The sequence below is a fragment of the Schistocerca nitens genome, chromosome 1, assembly GCF_023898315.1.
Source record: "Schistocerca nitens isolate TAMUIC-IGC-003100 chromosome 1, iqSchNite1.1, whole genome shotgun sequence".
Classification (NCBI taxonomy): Eukaryota; Metazoa; Arthropoda; class Insecta; order Orthoptera; family Acrididae; genus Schistocerca; species Schistocerca nitens.
The window spans coordinates 251261077-251281290 of NC_064614.1; the positions used below are offsets into that span (position 1 = coordinate 251261077).

Consider the following 20214-nt stretch of genomic DNA (forward strand, 5'->3'; position numbering starts at 1 on the left):
ATAAAATGGTCTGTGGACGTTTTCTTTTTTTTTTCTGCCTACGAATCCATGTGTGAATCGCTTGATTTAAGGGTGAAAACAGGTAAACCAGGAACAAATAGAACATAGTTAACGACGAATCATAAGTGCAAACATAAGCTCTACACAGTTACATACCATATAATAACAGGTGAATGACGGGTGTTAATGACGGGTGTAATATAACAGGTGAAATTAGCCCATACTGTCACATAGCAAACAATATTGTTTGATGTAGAACATTCATGATTCTAACGTGAACGGAAGCCAATGCTTACATGATTCAGCAGGAAGAAAATGCTACGTCAGAGATGTGTGATGCCCTCTATTGTGGCACCGACGAATAATTGCGTACTTGTTGTCTCCATTGGAGCTGTAATTCACAAAAAACTTTTTAGAGGTAAGTTCTTCGACTCTAGTTTCATCTGTGAATATATCTATGTTATCTTCCTACTTTGTAGTTGTGAACATCATGAATGGTGTCTTTTCTAGATTTATAATTAAGTTATTCTGTATGAGCCACCGTATATGAGTCTCACTCAAGAGGGCCTACAGTATGTTCTATAGGGGGGGGGGGGGGGGCAAGACCTGGGGGTATGGAGTATTTTCAGTAAGTTAGAAGATGAATGGCGACTTTAAGTACCCCAAAAAAATTTCCAGTTCCAACCCTGTTATAACGCTGCATAATGCGGACTTTTAAATCATTTTCTTGAAAGAAAAACTCCTGATCACACTGCAAGGAGTAGGCTTGCCGAAATACTGTATCGCCCCTTTTGAACTACGCCATCCAGCTAAATACCTGATAAATATTCAGAAGCTTTGTTCTGACGTCAAATCTGAAAGTCCGCGTGTCCCTTTGACAGTTGTGCAACGTATGTTATCGTTTTGACGGCTCTAGCATAGCCAATTTATGGCTCTATAGCTTTTTTTTTGGGAAGGCCATGGTTGGAGTTTACGCAGTGTGATTCCATATTTGAAAAGAGAATGAAAGTAGACTTGATGAACACTTTTTACTGTTCGGTTTTCTTTGCATCAAGAATTCTATGTACAGAATAGAAGGCAGATTTTTTAAACAAATTTTTCATTCCTATATTCTGTGTGCTTATTTTATTTCAAACTGGCTGCCTTGTTTGCGCTCTGATTCATTTCCTGACGGAGCTCGGAAGCGAAACAATTTGTTATCTAAATATTTTTAAACCTTTCTAATTTCGTACCATTTTAATTTAATATGTTGATGTGCGTACCTGACGCGTCGGTATTATTGGGAGAAACTTTGTGTGTGGTGACATGCATCTTTGCTCCGCGTGTTGTTTGGTTCGATGACAGAGTTTGACAGTAAATTGCCAATGGATTCTGAATTGCGGAAAGAAGGCATTGTGTTACAAATTAGAGAAAAACTGAATGAGGACAAGATAAAATTATGGTTAACTCCATTTTATAGGGAAGACCAGGGATGTGTTGAAGCTGAAGTGCAGGTAAAGTTTTGTTATTGTATGCTATTTCTTATCCTTGTAGTTTTGCGCTGTTTTCAGCGGTTGTCCAGGATAAAGAAGAAAAAGGGCGACGAGGGAAAGACATCCTTAATTTCAAACGTTAAGTTTATATAACTATGTCGTAACGTCCAAATACTAGTAATATTTGGCTGCGTCATAGATGCTTTGAGAAGTTAAATGTGAATAAAATTGGCATTAAGTTGTATTTTTCCAAACACGTTGAAATGATACGACACTTTTTCAAACAAAATGTTTTGAGATTGAAAGAAATTTATGAAAAAATTTCCACTGTAATTCGGGTAACTTTTGTCCACATTGTGAGTGCTTTGTTAATACATAACTTTTCTGTTCTGGGATAATGTTACTGAGGCTCCATATGTGGCTGAATGTGTACTCAAAGGAGAGATTATGTGCCAGTCTCCCAAAAGTTTGCTTTATTGGATAAAGTACAGAAATCTATAGCAATAACTGTTAAGCATTAGCTTAGAAAGGAAAGTTAGCACTTACGAAAATTAAGTATAATAATAAACTAATCTCAGCAGAAAAAACAGTTGTTAAAAACTATTTAATTCTTTTTACTCAGCCTACCATTAACATCCAACTAAGATGAATTTAATTCTGATATGCTGTCATTCAACTGCAGAGGTGTACCTTTCTGATTATTTGCTACCGTTCATGTACTAAAGAATTTTTCTTTAGTGTGCAATTTCCCACTTCTTCCAAACTTTCCCACGCAGCTTATATCAAGTCCTATCTTGTCTGAACAGTCCCTGCATTATTTTCTTTGTTATAACAGTGTCACCCATTTTAACTCTTCTTCTGTTCTAATGTCAAATACAATTAGAGCCTTTGGCCTAAAGCTCAGTGTGTAACATTTTTTTCGTTGCTGTATCCAACTCAACATGTCATCTTTCTAGTGAGTAGTAATCTGACCTTATCTAATATTATTGATATTCCAGCCTGGACTTTCTGTTGTCTGATTAAACTTATAGGTGTTCTAGAAATGCATGTCCTGTGGCATGCATGTAACCTCTTCATACCTCTGAAATTTATCCAGAAGTTCTTATTTATTCGATGAATATGTAGGTTTCATGTAACCTGAAGTAGTTCTACTTCATATCTGTAAATACATTTTGCCTCCTCAAAGATGTTTTCACTTGTAGTGGGGCTCTACTACACTTGTCCCAGAATTGAGTAGTGGAGAGATTTCTCTTATCAGTTGCAGTCTGTCTCCTCTACACGGAGAAATCAGCACATTTCAGCATTGCAAGTGAATCGTCCACAGCCATTGACTTCACACTGCTAATGGATGCTGCCGTCTGGGAAGTGGTGGATTACTTGCACTGTAGTGACTTATTCCCCACATGGATCTACCTGACAGTTACATCAATACATGTCACCAAACCACCAAAACTGATGTTAAAGAAAAGTAGCTGACGCTTTACAACAACTTATCTATATTTAAGCATCAGTTCAGCATTCAGGATGTGACAGAATATGTCACTATCAGGGCTGCTGAAATCTCTATCTTCAATCATGTGTTAATCCTGTCAGATAGCCCGTCCCATGGTAGAGCAAGGAGTGCCATTTTGGAGGGGGGACACCTCTGTGAAAGTTCCATCATACTGATAATTCATTTGCTAACTATCTTGCAGCATTTCACATTGCTCGTGTAAATGTTGGTGCATTAGCCCTGTGCCATGCACTTCACAGACTTTCTATGTCGATAGCAAAAAATAGTCGGAGGGAATTTTTACAATCTGTTCACACCATCAGCTAAGGTATGTAGGTCAATAAAGATCTCTGGGAAAGGCAATTCATGCGACACAGTACCACATAGGACAGTGCTATTTTAATAATTGCACCAAAAGCTATAGGCCAGATAATGGCGAAGTACTTCAAACAAATTTTGTCATTCAAGCCCAGGAACGTTCAACCAGCCTAAGTAGTTATCACATTGTAGCACTTAGCATTTCTATGAGGATGAGGACATTGGAACCACAGTGGACAGTATTACTTCTGGAAGCAATAGTGCAAGAGGTATGTCATTATATAACTACTGTGTATGAATCAGGCTTCTGGGGTTGTCTTTCCATCATAGTGCAGTATTTTAGCTTCAAAAGTTGGCAGTGCACTACCAGACTGACATACGTAAGAGAATTGTTTCTTCATGGAAGTTTGGTGAATTTTGCTCCTATGGCAGTAGTTATTAGCAGTACAGGGTCCACAGTCAGAAGCCCTCCCAGATGCTCTCCTTTTGTGAAAGCTGTCTTTTTTTCGCCTTCTACTCTTGGGCCCTATGCTTGACAATTGCAACAAACACAAAAAAGGCTAGAATTATAGTCTAAAATCACAAGCCTCAATTTTTTCTCAGGTGAATGCATGTGCATCAATTTCAGTTGTCTGTCATGTGTAACCAACCCAAACTGTAACTGAAGGACACCATTCTTAATTCAAGGGATCATAAAAGTTCCTGGGCCTCATCTTGGTTGCCACATCGTGATGCAGGATCTCTAAAGGCTCTAAACACCTTGAAGTGCCTTAGCAGCAGATACTGGGAAAGGGGGAGGGAGATAACTTAAATGTTATTTTACAAGGCCTTTGTTCAACCATAGCTGGATTAGGGCTGTGTTGTCTATGTTTCTGCCCAAACACCCTATTTAAAGACCATGGTCTCTATTCACTGTAAGGACATTAGACTGGTGATGGGAGCCTTCAAGATCAGCCTTACAGCCAACTTGTATGCTGAGGCTGGGGAACCACATATTACCATATGAAGAAAGTTCCTCATAGTGTGATATGCACATAAGTTCTGGTCAATCCCACAGTCTTGAAACTTTAATCTTCTTGTCCGACAATCAACAGAATATGTATGTAAGATGTAGAACAACACCAGTGTAGTTTGGGATTAGAGTAAAGGAGCAACTTGCAGTGTGGTGGATCTGAGTGTCTTAACACAGGACTGGAGTTAATATTGTCCCTGGTTAGTAGTGAGACAAAGGCTGTGATTCCCTAAATGCTTCACACAATTGTTTCTGCATCATAGTTTTAAAATTTTGACTGTCCATTTCTATTTTAAAATCAGGTGTGGCAATTGTCACACCATACATTGGTTATAGAATATGAGTCATGTGGCAAGACTGTCACAAGTAAATGTGATGAATAGTGAGAAAATCACAAGGAAGATTCGAACATGAATCTCCCCCGTCAGAGTTCAACACCGGCTGTCCAATCACGCTCGATGTAAAGCATTTTGAACTTAGATCATTCACTGTTTCTATTTTGCTTCTTTTTTCACAGTTCATCACAACCTTTTCCTGCTTTCTAGCTTGATCTGTGTTCAATTTTTGACAGGACCATCTTACCACTACATTTGAGGAGGGGGGGGGGGCAATGGGGAGGTTCCCTTGTTAGTATTTTATTTTTATGACTAAATTGTTAAAGTGTGAGGAAAGGGTGAGAATGTGCACGTAAGCATGCACACTGTAATATGCAAGTTTTATTAACCTTTTGAATATATTGATAAGTAGTCACTGTCTGTGTTGTCATAGCCAGACAGTCTTTAAAGTCTTTGTGTGCCTTTAGGAAATTGTGTAGGAGGAAAGATATTGTTCGTCTCAGTTTTTTAACTTGTATTCTGCAAGGCCACTGATAACTATGGCATTGAGTGGCCTGAAACATACGTCATTATCATAATGAAGGGCATTAAGCCCTACACCAAACCTTTTTGATTAGGCTGGCTAACCATCCAACGTAAGTTCCTCATGGTGTGACTTGCATATAAGGCCTGATCAGTCCCCTAATGTTAACTTTATTGTTAATACATAATACAGAAGAAATTTCTATAGTTTGTTTGTCTTTTGGAAATGTCGACCCCAACATATTTCACATCCCTAAAGGCTCATCCTCATATGATGTGATTTACATAGAATGATGTGTAAAGGAATATCCTCATATTTCTTGGTGTTAGTTAAACTGATTTGATATCTTTATGGACATACCTGGTTGATGTTTCACATTATAAAAAAGAAAAGAGAGAGTTAAAAATAAAGGTACATAGTCTGTAGATGTTTTCTGTATTTAGATTTTTGTTTTGTTACAGAGACTGGCTGAGAAGTACAGCAAATCCACTGGTTTGGATCAAAATACTTGCTTAAGTGTGATAAAAGAACTACAATCCCATGCATTGCAGAAATTACAAGAGAGAACTCAATTTCAAGAAAGTGGTATAGCCACATTGAAAGTACGTGTTTCAAAAAATAGAAAAATCCACTCTGTTAAAATCCGATTGACAGACACTGGGCACCAGCTTTTGGAAGCTGTTGCAAGTGAACTACAGCAGCCATTGGAAAGGTATTCTGTGATACTGCTATACTTTATTCTTATTGGTTGACTGACAAGATGTCAGCTAATATTTATTTTCCTTCAAACAATGGAAACTTCAGATTGAAATATAAATAATATAAGGTAAAGAATAGATAGCTACTCACCATAAAGATGACACATTGAGTTGCAGACAGGCACAACGAAAAGACTGTTACACATTTAGCTTTTGGGCAAAACCGTCTTCACGAAAGGTAAAACACACACACACACACACACACACACACACACACACACACACACACACGTGTGCCACCAGGCACAGTGGCAGGAGTCTGTGTTGGAGAGAGAGGAGGAGGGAGCAGTGGAAAAGGAGAGGAGCAGGCAAGGGAAAGAATGGGTGGGTGTATTGGCAGAGGATGGAACACAGTGAGCATGAAGGGGTGAGAATAGGGTAGTGGTGATACGACAGAGGGCGGCAGAAACTGTTGCGTGGAGGATGTGGGGGACAGTGGGTTACTGTATGTTTAGTCTGGTATAATTTTAGGAGTGGAGTATACAGTATGTTGTAAGGGTAACTCCCATCTGCACAGTTCAGAAAAGCTGATGGTGGAGGGGAGGATTCAGGTGGCCCGGGTTGTGAAGCAACCATTTAAATCGAGCGTGTTCTGTTCAGCTGCATGTTGTGCCACAGGGTGATCTACTTTGCTCTTAGCCACAGTTTGGTGGTGGGTGTTCATGCTGGTGGACTGTTGGTTGGTAGTCATACCAGTATAAAAAAACTGTGCAATTATTGTAGCAGAGCTGGTAAATGACATGACCCCTTTCACTGATGACCTGGTTTTGATGAGGTAGGATGAGCCTGGGGCAGGACTGGAATAGGAAGTAGAATGAGATTTTCACTCTGCAGTGGAGTGTGCCCTGATGTGAAACTTCCTGGCAGATTAAAACTGTGTGCTGGACCGAGACTTGAACTTGGGACCTTTGCCTTTCATGGGCAAGTTCTCTACCAAGACTTGCCCATGAAAGGCAAAGGTCCCGAGTCTCGGTCCGGCACACAGTTTTAATCTACCAGGAAGTTTGGAATAGGAAGTGCTGAGTGGGTGGATCGGGCAGGTCTTGCACGTGGGGCTTCCACAGATATATGATCACAACACGCTTGGCGATGTTCTGGGTGTCTCTTCAAAACAGGCAACACAGGGAGCACATGGTGCTTGAGGAATAACTGCTGTTCGAAGTAGATTATTGTTTGGAATGTTGGTTGTGGTGGCAGTTAGATCTGTACTGTTGGCCAAGGTCTAGACAAGGTTGATTGTGACAGTGAAGAGTTGGAAAAGTCAACAAATGTGATACTTTGACAATTACTAGAACTCTCGTTGTGGAATATATATTATGCACATTGAATTTCAAAGAGTCATTTATGTCTACATGGATGGATGGTATTGGTAATTTCAATATTTCCCTTTATTCTTCTGCTGAACTTCACTTTCTTAATCTATGTAATTGTAAATACTTATGTATGCAGAATTGACAGCAATGGTGGGGGGCATGGCATGTGAGAAGTGTCATTGTGCTATTGTAATTTTTCTAATTTAAGAAGGCAGATTCTTTTCTGAAACATTACTACTATGGTGTCCTTATTATTATTTATTTTATGGCCTTCATTAGACCACTGTAGTCAAAAATACAAAGTTCTAAACAAGTTGTTACACATGGATACAATTTGGTTCAACAATAACTTAATATATTTAGGTAATATAATTATTAGAGGCTATTGTTATATGAAAGGTGTTTTGCTCTTCTGTCTGCCCAATATTTCTTCATTCTTTCAGATATTTTCTTTCTTTCTTCATCTGAGACAACTCTTCCTGTACTCCTTTTATTGATTTTCATTTGTAGTCTGGTTTGCGGCTCTTGCAGTATTCTGGTTTTCTCTGTCTTGTTTTTTAGGTCATCTACTGTAATTTGAAGTTCTTTTATATCTTCCTTAATTTCTGTGATCCATTTAATGTCGCTCTTGCTATTCCACAATTTTTGTATTATTTTTTTACTAATTCTGTTTTCTGGAGTTCTCATCAGATGTCGAAAGAATGAGATGCGTTTCTTCCTGATTGTGCTCATGACTGGTTCTATTTTCTTATATACTGTTTCATTAGATGCTATTCTCCAATGTCCATTTATTTTATACTGTTTATTTATACATGTCCTAATTATTCTTCTTTCTATTCTTAGTATTCTGTCAATTTCTGCTGTATTAGTTGTTTTGAAGATAGTTTCAGCTACATACATTATTTCTGGTTGTGTAACTGTTTTATAGTGTTTTAATTTTGCATCTATAGATAGGCTTTTTTTGTTGTATGTAGTTTTGGTAATGTAATTTGCATAGTTCCGTTTTTTTATTGTATTTTGCCATGATGGCTTCTCATTTAGATTGTATGTTACTATTTCGCCTAAATATTTAAATTTATCAACAATTTTGATTTCCTGTTCTCCTATTGTAATTTTGTTTGCAAGTGGTGGATCAGTTAGCATAATCTCCGTTTTTTCAAATGATATTCTAAGGCCTACTTTCTCTGCTATTTCTTGTAGTGATTTCACTTGTTGCCTGGCTTCTTGAACGGTGTTGGCTAGGAGAGCAAGATCATCAGCGAATCCCAAGCAGTTTAAGCTAATATCATCTTTTGCACTTCCAATTCTTATCCTCTTTGGATTGTCGTTGTACCATTCTCTCATTATGTATTCCAGTGCACAGTTGAAAAGTAATGGTGATAGGCAGTCACCTTGTCTTAAGCCTGTTTTTATGAGGAATGGTTCCGAAATTTCTCCTCTAAACTTCACTTTTGATTTGGTGTTGGTTAGAGTGAGTTGTATTATTTTAATTAGTTTTGGATGGAGTCCTAGATTTCTTAAAATTTTTAATACTGAAGGTCTGTGGAGACAGTCATATGCCTTCTTAAAATCTACAAATGTTATTGCCAGAGGTTTGTTCCGTTTCTTGTAGTATGCCATAATCAATTTTAAACTAATTATCTGCTCTGCACAGCTTCTCCATGGTCTGAAACCTCCCTGATATTCCCCTAACTCCTGTTCCAATTGCTCCTTGATTCTTTCGTATAGGATCTTGGATAGAATTTTATATGTGCAATCTAGGAGAGAGATTTCTCCGTAGTTGTCTGGGTTGCTCTTATCTCCCTTTTCGTGTAGTGGGTGGATGATAGCTGTGGTCCAATGTTCGGGAAATTGTTCTGTTTCCCAAATTTTTGTTAGAGCCATGTGTAAGGAGGTCTTGACTGTGTCACTTGCATATTTCCACATTTCAACAAAAACCTGATCTTCTCCACATGCCTTATAATTTTTTTGTTCTTTAAGAATTTCTTCTACTTTTTGGAAAGTTGGAGGGTGTAGTTTGTTAGGTTTGGTTTTTATTGTGGTATTTGTTGATTTGTAAGGGTTCTTTGGGTTCCTCGCCATTCAGAAGTTTGTAAAATGCTTTTGCCATGATTTCTGCATTTTCCTTGTTACTGTGTGTCATTCTTCCATCTTCATCTTTCAGTATTAGTGTAGGGGCCTCATATTGTTGTAGTTGTTTCCCAAAGATTTTGTAGTAGTACCTGGAGTTGGTTTTATGATAATTACCTTCTATTGACTTTATAATATCTTTATGAAATCCTCTCTTGATTCTTCTAATATTTTGAGTGAATTTTTTTCTTTCATTTTTTAGGTTGATGGCATTTTCTTCAGTTTTATGTGTTTGAAACTTTAACCATGCTTGGTGTCTATCTTCATGGAATTTGTCACATTCTGATGTCCACCATGCATGTTTCCTTCGTGGGTTCAAGGGAGCTAGATTCTCTGCTTCTTTTTTAAGATTAGGCACTAGTTGTTCTAGATCATCTGTCAATTTGATGGTTTGTGTTATTTGTTGGTACTTATTATTTTTAATTAGCTGATGTGGGTCAAACCTCCTTTTTATTTTATTAGTTTTTCCGGTCCTCTTCTTTAACGGTGTAAATTTGATTTTAATTTTAACCATATGATGGTCTGAGCCTGTGTCTACTCCTCTCACTACTTTAACATTGTGGATCTCCTTATGAAAATTTTTGTCCATACAGACATGGTCTAGCTGCCACTCGCCCTTCCTCCAGTCTCGATGTTTCCATGTTTTAAGTTTACTTGGCTTCCTCTTAAAGTATGTTGATTTAGATATAAGGTTGTGTTCTCTGCAGAGTTCTACAAGTCTTTGACCGTTTTTGTTTGTAAATTTATGTGGACTCCATTTTCCAATTATATCTTTATATTTCCTTTCTTTTCCCAACTGAGCATTGAAATCTCCCAATAAGATTTTTACATTCTTTTTATTTACTCTGTTCACAGTTTGTTCTAGAAGGTCCCAAAATTTATCTACCTCTTCCTTTGTTTTTGTTAGACAATTTTTTTCATTTGTTGGGGCATGAGCATTTATTATTGTATAGTTTTTATTCATTGTTTTAAAGCTCAGAGTCGCAGTTCTTGGTGATACTGCTTGGAAATCCGTTACTGAATCTATTATTTTTATGTTTACTAAAAACCCTGTTCCAAACTGGGGACATTGTTTCATTGCCCTCGGTCCTGGTTTCCCATTATAAATTCTGTATCCTTGTGATTCGAATGGGTCCTCTGTGGTGTTTCTCATTTCTTGGATCCCTGTTATTAAAATGTTTTGTTTATTTAGTTCATCTGTGAGCTCCTTGAGTTTTCCGGTCTGAAGTAGTGAGTTTATGTTGTGTGTTGCTATATAATTTATTTGCTCATGTTTAATCTTCTTTTTCTGTTTTAGTGTGCATTTGGATGGTTGCAAACGCTCCGATCCGTTGCTGTCTTCTAGTTGACTACCTACCGAATCCGATGTAGCCTTTTCCTGCCTTTTTGAATTTTTTTCCTAAAAGACCTTTCCATTTTTGACTGTCGAAGGTTGTCAACCTTAGTTGGAGCAAGCTCCGATTTACAACTCCAGTTGTTAACCGCATAGGGTGTGTTTGGTCCGCGAGAGCTATTTTATTTCACTCAAGTCCGCCAGTAAACCGGTGAGGACTTCCCTATCCGCCACCTGGGACGCGCCATGTAGGAGTGTCACCTCTCCTCCTACTATGACAGCATAGTAGGTTCTATGTGGTGTCTAGTGGCATTGCATGTAAAATATTGAGGTCTTAAATTTGGATGTAATTTAAAGTATTTCTTGCAACAATCTAAAACTATCTTCATCTGCATACAGAATAACATTTTGATAATAGTCCATAAAGAAATAGCAATACTTGCTTGTGTATGACAACATTTATACCGAACTAATCCTCAGCATGGCATATCACCCAAGAATAATTTAAATTACAAATTTGCTAGAAAAATAACCAGTTACTTAGCACTTTTACTATTTAACTCAAATAAAGACTTGTATTGTGGAAAGCTAAGTTGCACTAAGCCAAAATTGAAGATAAATTGTGGGGAATAGGAATTTCATTTCCTTTTTTTTTTATTTGAACACATTTCAGTCTATCATTGTGGCATGAGTGCTGTAGTTTCTTTGAATGTTGGGATAAAATTGCTATTGATGACATGGATTATTGAATAATTTTAAATGCCATAGATGTTGCTGCTGATAGGGATTCAGTGTATAGCAATCATTCCCCTGTTCAAGTACAACATTGGAAAATCCTGCATATACTTTGTCTGCCTGTCTATCTAACAATGGAAACTCTAGGTAGGAATATAGGAAAAAGACAGATTTCTGCTTACAGTAATGAAGACATGTCAAGTGGCAGACAGGCACAATTAAGATACCCACTTGCAGCTATCAGCCATAGCCTAAGTAAAACACACACACACACACACACACACACACACACACACACACACACACACACACACACACAGAGAGAGAGAGAGAGAGAGAGAGAGAGAGAGAGAGAGAGAGAGAGAGAGAGAGAGCACACCTCATACGCACATTGCGCGCGCCTCTGTGTGTGTGTGTGTGTGTGTGTGTGTGTGTGTGTGTGTGTGTGTGTGTGTGTTTACTGATAAAGGCTGTGGCCAAAAGGTATATGTGAGTGTCTTTTAATTGCACCTGTCTGCCAGCCAGAGTGGCAGTGCGGTTCTAGGCGCTACAGTCTGGAACCGCGAGACCGCTACGGTCGCAGGTTCGAATCCTGCCTCGGGCATGGATGTGTGTGATGTCCTTAGGTTAGTTAGGTTTAAGTAGTTCTAAGTTCTAGGGGACTGATGACCTCAGTAGTTAAGTCTCATAGTGCTCAGAGCCATTTGAACCATTTTGCACCTGTCTGCAACTTGACATGTCTTCTTTATGATAAGTAGCAATCTGCCGTTTTCCATATTGTTGGTATCTGTATGTCTATCTTTATTCATCCACTGATTATTGCACAATGATATGGGATTTGTCAAGATAACACAGTCCAAATCATTAGGGTGAAATATTCGACACCCAGAATACATAACTTACTTTGAGGATAGGATAAGTGGTTGTCTATGGCATTGACTAAGGACTCGTCCCGGCATTTGTCTTAGTGTTATATACAAAAGCCTCAGATAAACCAAATCAGGGTGGTCAGACAGAGTAACGCCATCCTCCCAAATATGAAGACAGTGTTATACATAAGTATGAGGAAAAGCAGAAACACATGATATAATAGTGTTCTAAGCTATTTGGTAGACAGTATAGCTGTGTGTAGAGAGAGAAAGCAGGAGTGTTACTTCTTCATAAATATGCATAACAGTTTTGGTTTTAGGGAATAAACTCCATATGCTGTTAATAACAATTTTAAGAGAAAATGGTGGCTAACTGAAACTGGGCAGTTTTCGTGAGCAAATTCCACATTAACATGTAACAGTTCAGGCTGTGGATGTGTACACAAAAGCTGTGCTGTGCTCTCATCCTTGTAAATAATGCATCTGCTGTCAAAGGGAAAATGAAATATTGAATAAATGTATTACCCCAAAAGTTACTGGGTTGTATGTCTTAACTACTAACTAGATAAGAAAAATATTTAGTTTCTGAATATAAAATAAAGACCATATTTGAAATATTATGAGGGAGAATCAAAGGAAAACTTTAAAAATGTAATTAAAAATCGACATTTCGCTTCATTGATCTGTTAATTGGCAGCACTATTACCACTGATGTAAGGAATGCCTTACAGGAGGCAACAGCTAATTCAGCTGTGTGTTAGATTCTAGCTGACATCCATCAAGTGAGCTCAGCACTTGCATGCCCAGGAAATGGTGTCACCAACTCCGGCAGCACAGTGACTGCCTAGCTCTAAGTGGTTCTTGCGCCGGCTGCAGAGTGTTCTCGGTCTCATTCCATATTTTACTATGACCCATCTGCGATTTGCCTGGTGTTGGTTGTCCTGTGGTTGGTTGATCTCCTCCCTATGCCCCTTGGTAGGTTTCAGCACCTAAGGGCGCCTGAGTGTTGAACAGAAATGTGGATGACAAGAGGCCCTGTTGCTGGCTGCAGCATTGAAGGCTGGTGTTGGAAACACTCTGCAATAGGTGTTGTTGGAAGACAGTCAGTTTCTAAATCAATAGATGGTAGGTTGGGAGCAGCATGAAGTTCATCCAGTGAAGGCCATCATCTTGAGTACATTTTCGGCTAGTTCATAGGCTGTGCTGGAGCATGTAGGACATAGATTCATTACAGTTTTGTAATCATGGATTCAAGTGCTATTATTGTGAATATCATCAGTCCCAACGATCAATACAGGACAAGGGCGGGAGTGTTTAAAGGGAGCTAGCATGAGGCTGTGATGCAAAGCTCAATTTTTAATGACCGAATGTGTCCTCTTTATTCTGCCACATTCACTTACAGGCTGGTAGCTGCTGTGTCTGTCTCCCCCTATGTGTCTTTCTTGCAGCATGCCTTATGAGCTGATGAACAGCTTGTCACTTCCTTTGGTTTTCCATCCTCTTTTCTGCTGAATTCTTATTCCTTACTTGGCAGACAGTGTCGTCAACCTGATCATTTTGTGACATAATGGCTCGCTTCCTGCTTGTGCCTCTGTCATGATTTGAATTTGCCTGATGCAATGTGAGAGAGTTTTAATAACCTTTTATTCTAATTTCTACCCTTTACTATTCTGTGCTGTAGCACATATTACATTGCCAGCAGCACTGGCAATGTGAACATCACTAATACCACATAATCTCTATTGGAGCTAATACTGATGTCCATTAAAAAAGACCAGAACCCTCCATTAGATCGATCTGTACAATCAGATATAAAATTTAAAATATGCTTTCACTCCACAAAATGTAATACATAGTATATGAATGGGAAGTTCCATACTCAGTAAGTACTTTGGATGCAAAGTGATATCAAATCATTCTTAGAACATAATGGAGATAGTTTACCATTCCCTGATTTGTCAGTGATTTGCTAAGCAGCAAGAGGAACATGTCAGTGACTAATGAGTGTACCTGTTAATCTGTGAAATATATCTCTCATGATGGAATCTGTTGAACACAGTGTGTGAATGAATTAATGACACCCATACTGTATATATTCTTTTTCATTTTATGGAATGAATACTGAATTTGAGAAAGAGACACTGTCAAATTCAGTGCTGATGCACAAAACATTGCTATAAAAATGTGTCGTAGGGTCTCCTGAATCTGTTACCCTCATATGAGCCTTGTTTTACAACCAAAAATGCCACGTGTCCTCATTTCATAAAGTAATGCAGAATTAGAGTGAAAGTTACATTGATTCACAGTCTGTGAAGAGAAACGGTACACCACAATTTCTGCTCCACCTGTTGGTCAGGTTGCTATGGTGAACATTTCTTCTTTTACTTGAATCTGAAACTTCTATACTTGTCATCACAGTGCCATCAATTAATGACTAAATGAAATGGCACAGTAGGATAATGTGTGTGAATGTGAGACCAAGCACAGTGGTGCATTAGTAAAAAACTATACTCGAGTTTAGAAGGCTGATAGATCCAAGTCCTGTTCAGCCATCCAGATTTAGATTTTCTGTGGCTTCTCTTAATCATTTAAGACTAATATCAGAGTGGTTCCTTTGAAAATGACATAGCCTCTTTCCTTACATATCCTTCCTAATCTGAGCATGTGCTCCATCTCTAATGAACTCATTGTGTGTGGAATATTAAGCCTTAATGTTCTTTCTTACTTCCCTGAAGGTGTGCAGTTAAGATTCCCTCTTAGAATATAAAACTGAGGTTTGCCATGGCTTCACTAGATAACTTCAGGGTTATGCAAGGATCAGTCTTTACTGTAAAATATCTGTACATAAGAATCAGTCTGTACCTTCTTATTACATTGAATCAGATGCAGCTCTTAACTCTATAGAGTGGGAGTACAGCACACTTTGTACACATGTAAATAATAGCTGTCTTTGTTACCAAGGTGAACATGTATGATTGCAAAATCACAGAATGTTCAGTCTTAGTTTAACTAAATAATAAACATACATTACGTGGGCCAAATCACTGTCTGATTAGCCAGTAATAAAATAAACTTTTCATTATCAGTCTGTTGCTGCATACAAGTGTTACCCTACGATAATGACCCACTCAAAGCGTTAAACAACACAGCTGCATCAGATCCCTGCCAGCCGTTTGTTTGATTGCTAATTATCCCATAGATAACTGCCTCATTGTGAGAGTGTGCTGCTAGCTCGGAATCTGGATCATTTTCTTGTATGGATCATAAATTTTCTTCAGTTAGCGCACTGTCTGTTTTGTATTACTGCTGCTCACTTGGACATATGACAACAAAACTAATTACTGTTTTAGTGAAGGAATACATACGGGTTTGGAATTGCTAAACATCAATCGAACAGTAAAAGATGGTGTTATTTATGATTGCCACATATTGTATATAAAAGTGTCCGCTTGAGCATTAAATATCTTTTCACTTATTTGCAAACTGATTCTCTGTTAACCACTTACAATTACACATGAGACAAATTAATTGTTCCATTTTCCCCATTGTAATTGTTCTGCAAATCAAGAAAGCTTTTTACCACTTGCATTTCACATTATTGATAAGGCTTCCTCAGTGTTGATTACTATGGAGTGAAAAACCTGTTTTGCTTCTGACTTGATGTATCTATAAGTTACATAAAGTGTTACTTATGACCATCCAAACATGGCCAACAGCACAAGATCGAGGATATAAAGTCAATACATAGTAAAGACGTTTTCTTTACTGATAAGTCAAATGTATGTAGGCTATAGTATTTGACAATCACTTTCTGAATATAGCAGATGAATTAAATAAAAACGTAGTTTCTACAGGGGATCAGATAACACTCTTAGAAAGTGGCTTTTCAAGGTTTCCATCTGAAACTCGCCTCTATGATACTGACAAGGGGACAGATTGACTCGATAATTAAATAGCTGAAGACTAAGAACTCTCACGGGCTGGATAATGTGTCTAGTAGGAGACTAAAGAACTGTGCTGTAAATGTTATCCCACTACTTAGCCACATTTATAGTTTTTCCTTTAGGAATGGTCAGATTTCAAATGATGAAAATACTCAGTAGTAGAACTTCATTATAAAAAAGGAGAAAGGGACAATGCAGACAATTTTTAGACCTATTTCTTTATCATCAGTCTTTGTAAATGTTATTGAAAAGGCTGTATGTACAAAAGGTAATTAACGATTTCAGTTCATATAATTTGCTATCGAACATACTTTGGTTTCAAAGGAGGCTTAACAACTGAAAACACTATCAGAAGTTGGATCATTATTGTATAAGAGGAGTTGCTCACAGCTGCTTCCTCTCATACTTCAAGAACAGGCAGCCAAAGGTTATTAAAGGTTATTCTCCACAGCAGTAAGAATGGCATGAGGTGGTATCTGATTGGGGCATATATATGTGATGTCTCTCCCAAGAATTGTTAGGTGCATTTTCTCTGGTCTTTCATTAGATATTTGCATTTAGACTTTGCACCGTGTAGCTGGAGTCAGCCCAAACAAATAGTGCTCATCACATCTTTCATGTAACACACAGTCATTGTAAACATTGGTTTGTTTCCCATTACGAACAAAATGATTTTTAAAGTGAAATTTTATGTGCTCTTTCAATAGTCTTTTCAGAGTAGTCTAGTGCAGTGTTTGTTTTATTGATATGTATTAACAGGGCCAGTGAAACACGAAGAATAACCAGTACTCCAACAGCGACAGCACAGTCCTGGCCTGTGCTCACTGCTGTCGCCAAGCATGTAGTGCTGCAGAGTTGCTGCTGGATTGCTGTTTATTCTTTGTTTTACAGTCCCTGTTAATACATATCGATAAAACAAGTATTGCACTAGACTAATTGGGGACTGCTCTGTCAATTGGGCGCACAAAATTACACTTTAAAAATCATTTTGTTTGTAATGGGGAAACAAACCAATGTTTTCCAACAACACTAGGCATCTCATGAAAGACATGATGTGCACTATTTGTTTGGGCTGACTCCAACTTTACAATGCAAAAATGTAATTCCAAATATCTCCTGGAAAACGTGCCCTGACAACTCTTAGGAGACACACTGTTTGTGTGTGTGTGGGGGGGGGGGGGGGGGGGGGGGTTGGATAATGATTCTAAAATATTTCTGTTTGCTGATAACACTAGGTTGGTAGTGAAGGATGTTTAGTGCGACATGGGCGTTGTATCACGCATCGCAGTTAGAGACGTAAGTTCATGTCTTGTAGAAAATAAATTGATGCTACATCACAGTAAGATTCAGTTTCTAACACACAGTTCAACTAAGAACGATATTTTGATTGTATAGAAAGGGCATATGATTAGTGAGTCTGAATAATTCAGATTTCTTGGTGTTCAGATAGATGATAAATTGTAATGGAAAGCCCATGTTCAGGATCGTGTTCTAAAACTGAATGCTGCTATATTTACCATCAGAACTGTATCTGTAATAAGTGAGGGTCCAACACAAAGTTAGTCTCCTTTGCTTATGATATATGGTATTATATGCTGGAGTAAGTCTTCCCATTCAAAAATGATATTTTTGGCTCAGAAATGGACAGCTTGCGCATTAGGTGGTATAAGTTTGTGAAACTCTTGTTAATCTTTTTGAGGAGTCAGGAAATTTGAAATTGGCCTCTCAATATATATTTTCTTTAGTATTATTTAATTGGATAGTTTAAAAACATTTATTCACCAAGCGGCAGCAGAACACACACATAGCCGACTGTTGTGAGCAACAAGCTTTCGGAGCTGGTGGCTCCTCCTTCAGGCAGAAGGGTTGAGGGGAAAAGAAGAAGGGTGAAGAAAAAGGACTGGAGATGTCTAGGAAAAGGAGCAATTTTGGGAAAGTCACCCAGAACCGAGGGTCAGGGGAGACTTATCGTACGGGTTGAGAAGGAAAGACTTGCTTCTCATCCCATACAGTAAGTCTCCCTTTGTATTTCTGTGTTCTGCCGCCACTTGGTGAGTAGATTTTTTATCTATCTAGTTAAATAATCTTATCAGTAATTGATTGGTTTGTTTAATATTGTTGTTTGTTAACAATATGAGCTTTTTTTCCAAGAATTGGCAGCTTTTACTGTGGTAATGCTATGTAGAAATCCTATCTGCATGTGGATTACATCATCTAGACACTTGTACAGAAAGGCATGCAGTATTCTGCTGCGTCCATTTTCAGTTGGCTCTACAAAACTTTTAAAAATGTAGCGGTAATCCTTACACATTCAAGTGTAAACTGAAGAATTTTCTTTTGAATCACTCCTATTGTGTCAGGAAGTTCAGAGAAAGAATTTAAGCTAATTACTGTGGTATTTTGTTGATTATGGTAATATACAGTTGCAGTTTGTCATCTTCATAGGATTTGTCTGCATTTTATTTTGCCTATTTGTGTTAATTTCACGTACAGATGCGTTTCAAGACCATGTAGATTTACTCTTCAGTTTGTCCTACAGAACTAGAAGTGTAACATGAAATTTAAAAATGTCATTAAACAAACCATCCATGTAGCTGAGATCTTTGCAAAATTTTTCTTTCTATGGTTATACAGCAGACTTCTTGCTTTGCAAGCTTTGTAATTAAAATATTCTGTATCTGCAGCGAGGCTTGCTCAATTGTCTGATATGAGTAATGTTGAGAAAGAGTAATTGAGGGCTTACGTGTGCACAGTTTGAAGTAGACTGTTGCTGGACGTGAATATAACTTGTATGATTTCCCTGTGGGTGAGTCCGCAGCTCGCTGTCGTGCAGTAGCATTCTCGCTTCCCGTGCCTGGGTTCCCGGGTTCGATTCCCGGCGGGGTCAGGGATTTTCTCTGCCTCGTGATGACCGGGTGTTGTGTGATGTCCTTAGGTTGGTTAGGTTTAAGTAGTTCTAAGTTCTAGGGGACTGATGACCGTAGATGTTAAGTCTCATAGTGCTCAGAGCCATTTGAACCATTTGAACCCTGTGGGTGAAGACAAATTAGCAAACTATTTCCAGACGAAGGATCAGCAGCATGTAGTCATTAATCGACAACAAATCATCCAGAACCATTGGAATGGTTTTTCTGCTGCTTTGTACTCACTGATCAGAATTCTTCAAGGATCTGAGCGATAGTGCCACCATTGAGTTAGGCATTGACTCCTTGGACATTGGCAGTCTTCTTTCCACAAAATGGACCATGCATTTATGGATGCAAACCTCTCACAGGTTTGTTGCTGTCTACTTGTCTATCTAGTCCCCTCTCCAGAGCTGTTAGCAACATCACTAAAAGCAGCAACAATGAGGGTCATATATAGGGGTCTGCTGTGGATCATCAGTGTAAAGACAGTCAGGGAAGGTATATCACTCATGTGGTATTGAGAGCAGCAGATTGACCAGATAATGCTGTCCTCTTCACCCTGATTAAGAGACAGTGGATAGTGGCTTGCACACTCTAGATTGAGGTGAAATCTCTTGGCTGCGGAAACATCAAGTCATCTCAGTAGTGAGAACATCCCCAAAAAAAGTCTCAACTTTTACTACAGTATAACAAATGCCAAGAGCCAAATCACATTGCAAATGGTGCCAATGTGAGCCAAGATCTGCTAGCAAGTACTGGTAGTCCCTGTAGATTTGCTACAAAAATTATGCACTGCTTTTGTCTGCTAGCTGTGGTCTGCATAATGGTGAAGTAGCTCGCTGTAATTTCTTTTGTAACCACTTGCGAAGCAGGATAAAGGGAGGATGAGAAAGCATCAGAAAAATCCAGCGCAGTTAGGAAATTCAACCAGAAGGACATTCACAGCTAACCTGCAACCTCCAGACCAATTACAGACCAATGTGACAGGTCTAAAGTGAACTAGCACTGACCTGAACCAAGACATCAGCTTATGGAAGACCTGCAGTGGACTGTTAATATCCCGGACTCGCTACC

General features: G+C 38.4%; 1 protein-coding gene across 1 annotated transcript in view; it reads left to right on the forward strand.

The window, feature by feature from the left end:
- The first annotated feature begins 1294 nt into the window (after positions 1-1294).
- LOC126247297 (NEDD8 ultimate buster 1-like) overlaps positions 1295-20214 on the forward strand; it is a 127367-nt gene continuing 108447 nt past the window's right edge. The window contains exons 1-2 of the mRNA XM_049948467.1: positions 1295-1493; positions 5614-5864. Of these exons, the coding sequence (XP_049804424.1) occupies positions 1338-1493; positions 5614-5864 (407 nt within the window). The 5' untranslated portion in view covers positions 1295-1337. The remainder of the gene's footprint in view (positions 1494-5613; positions 5865-20214) is intronic.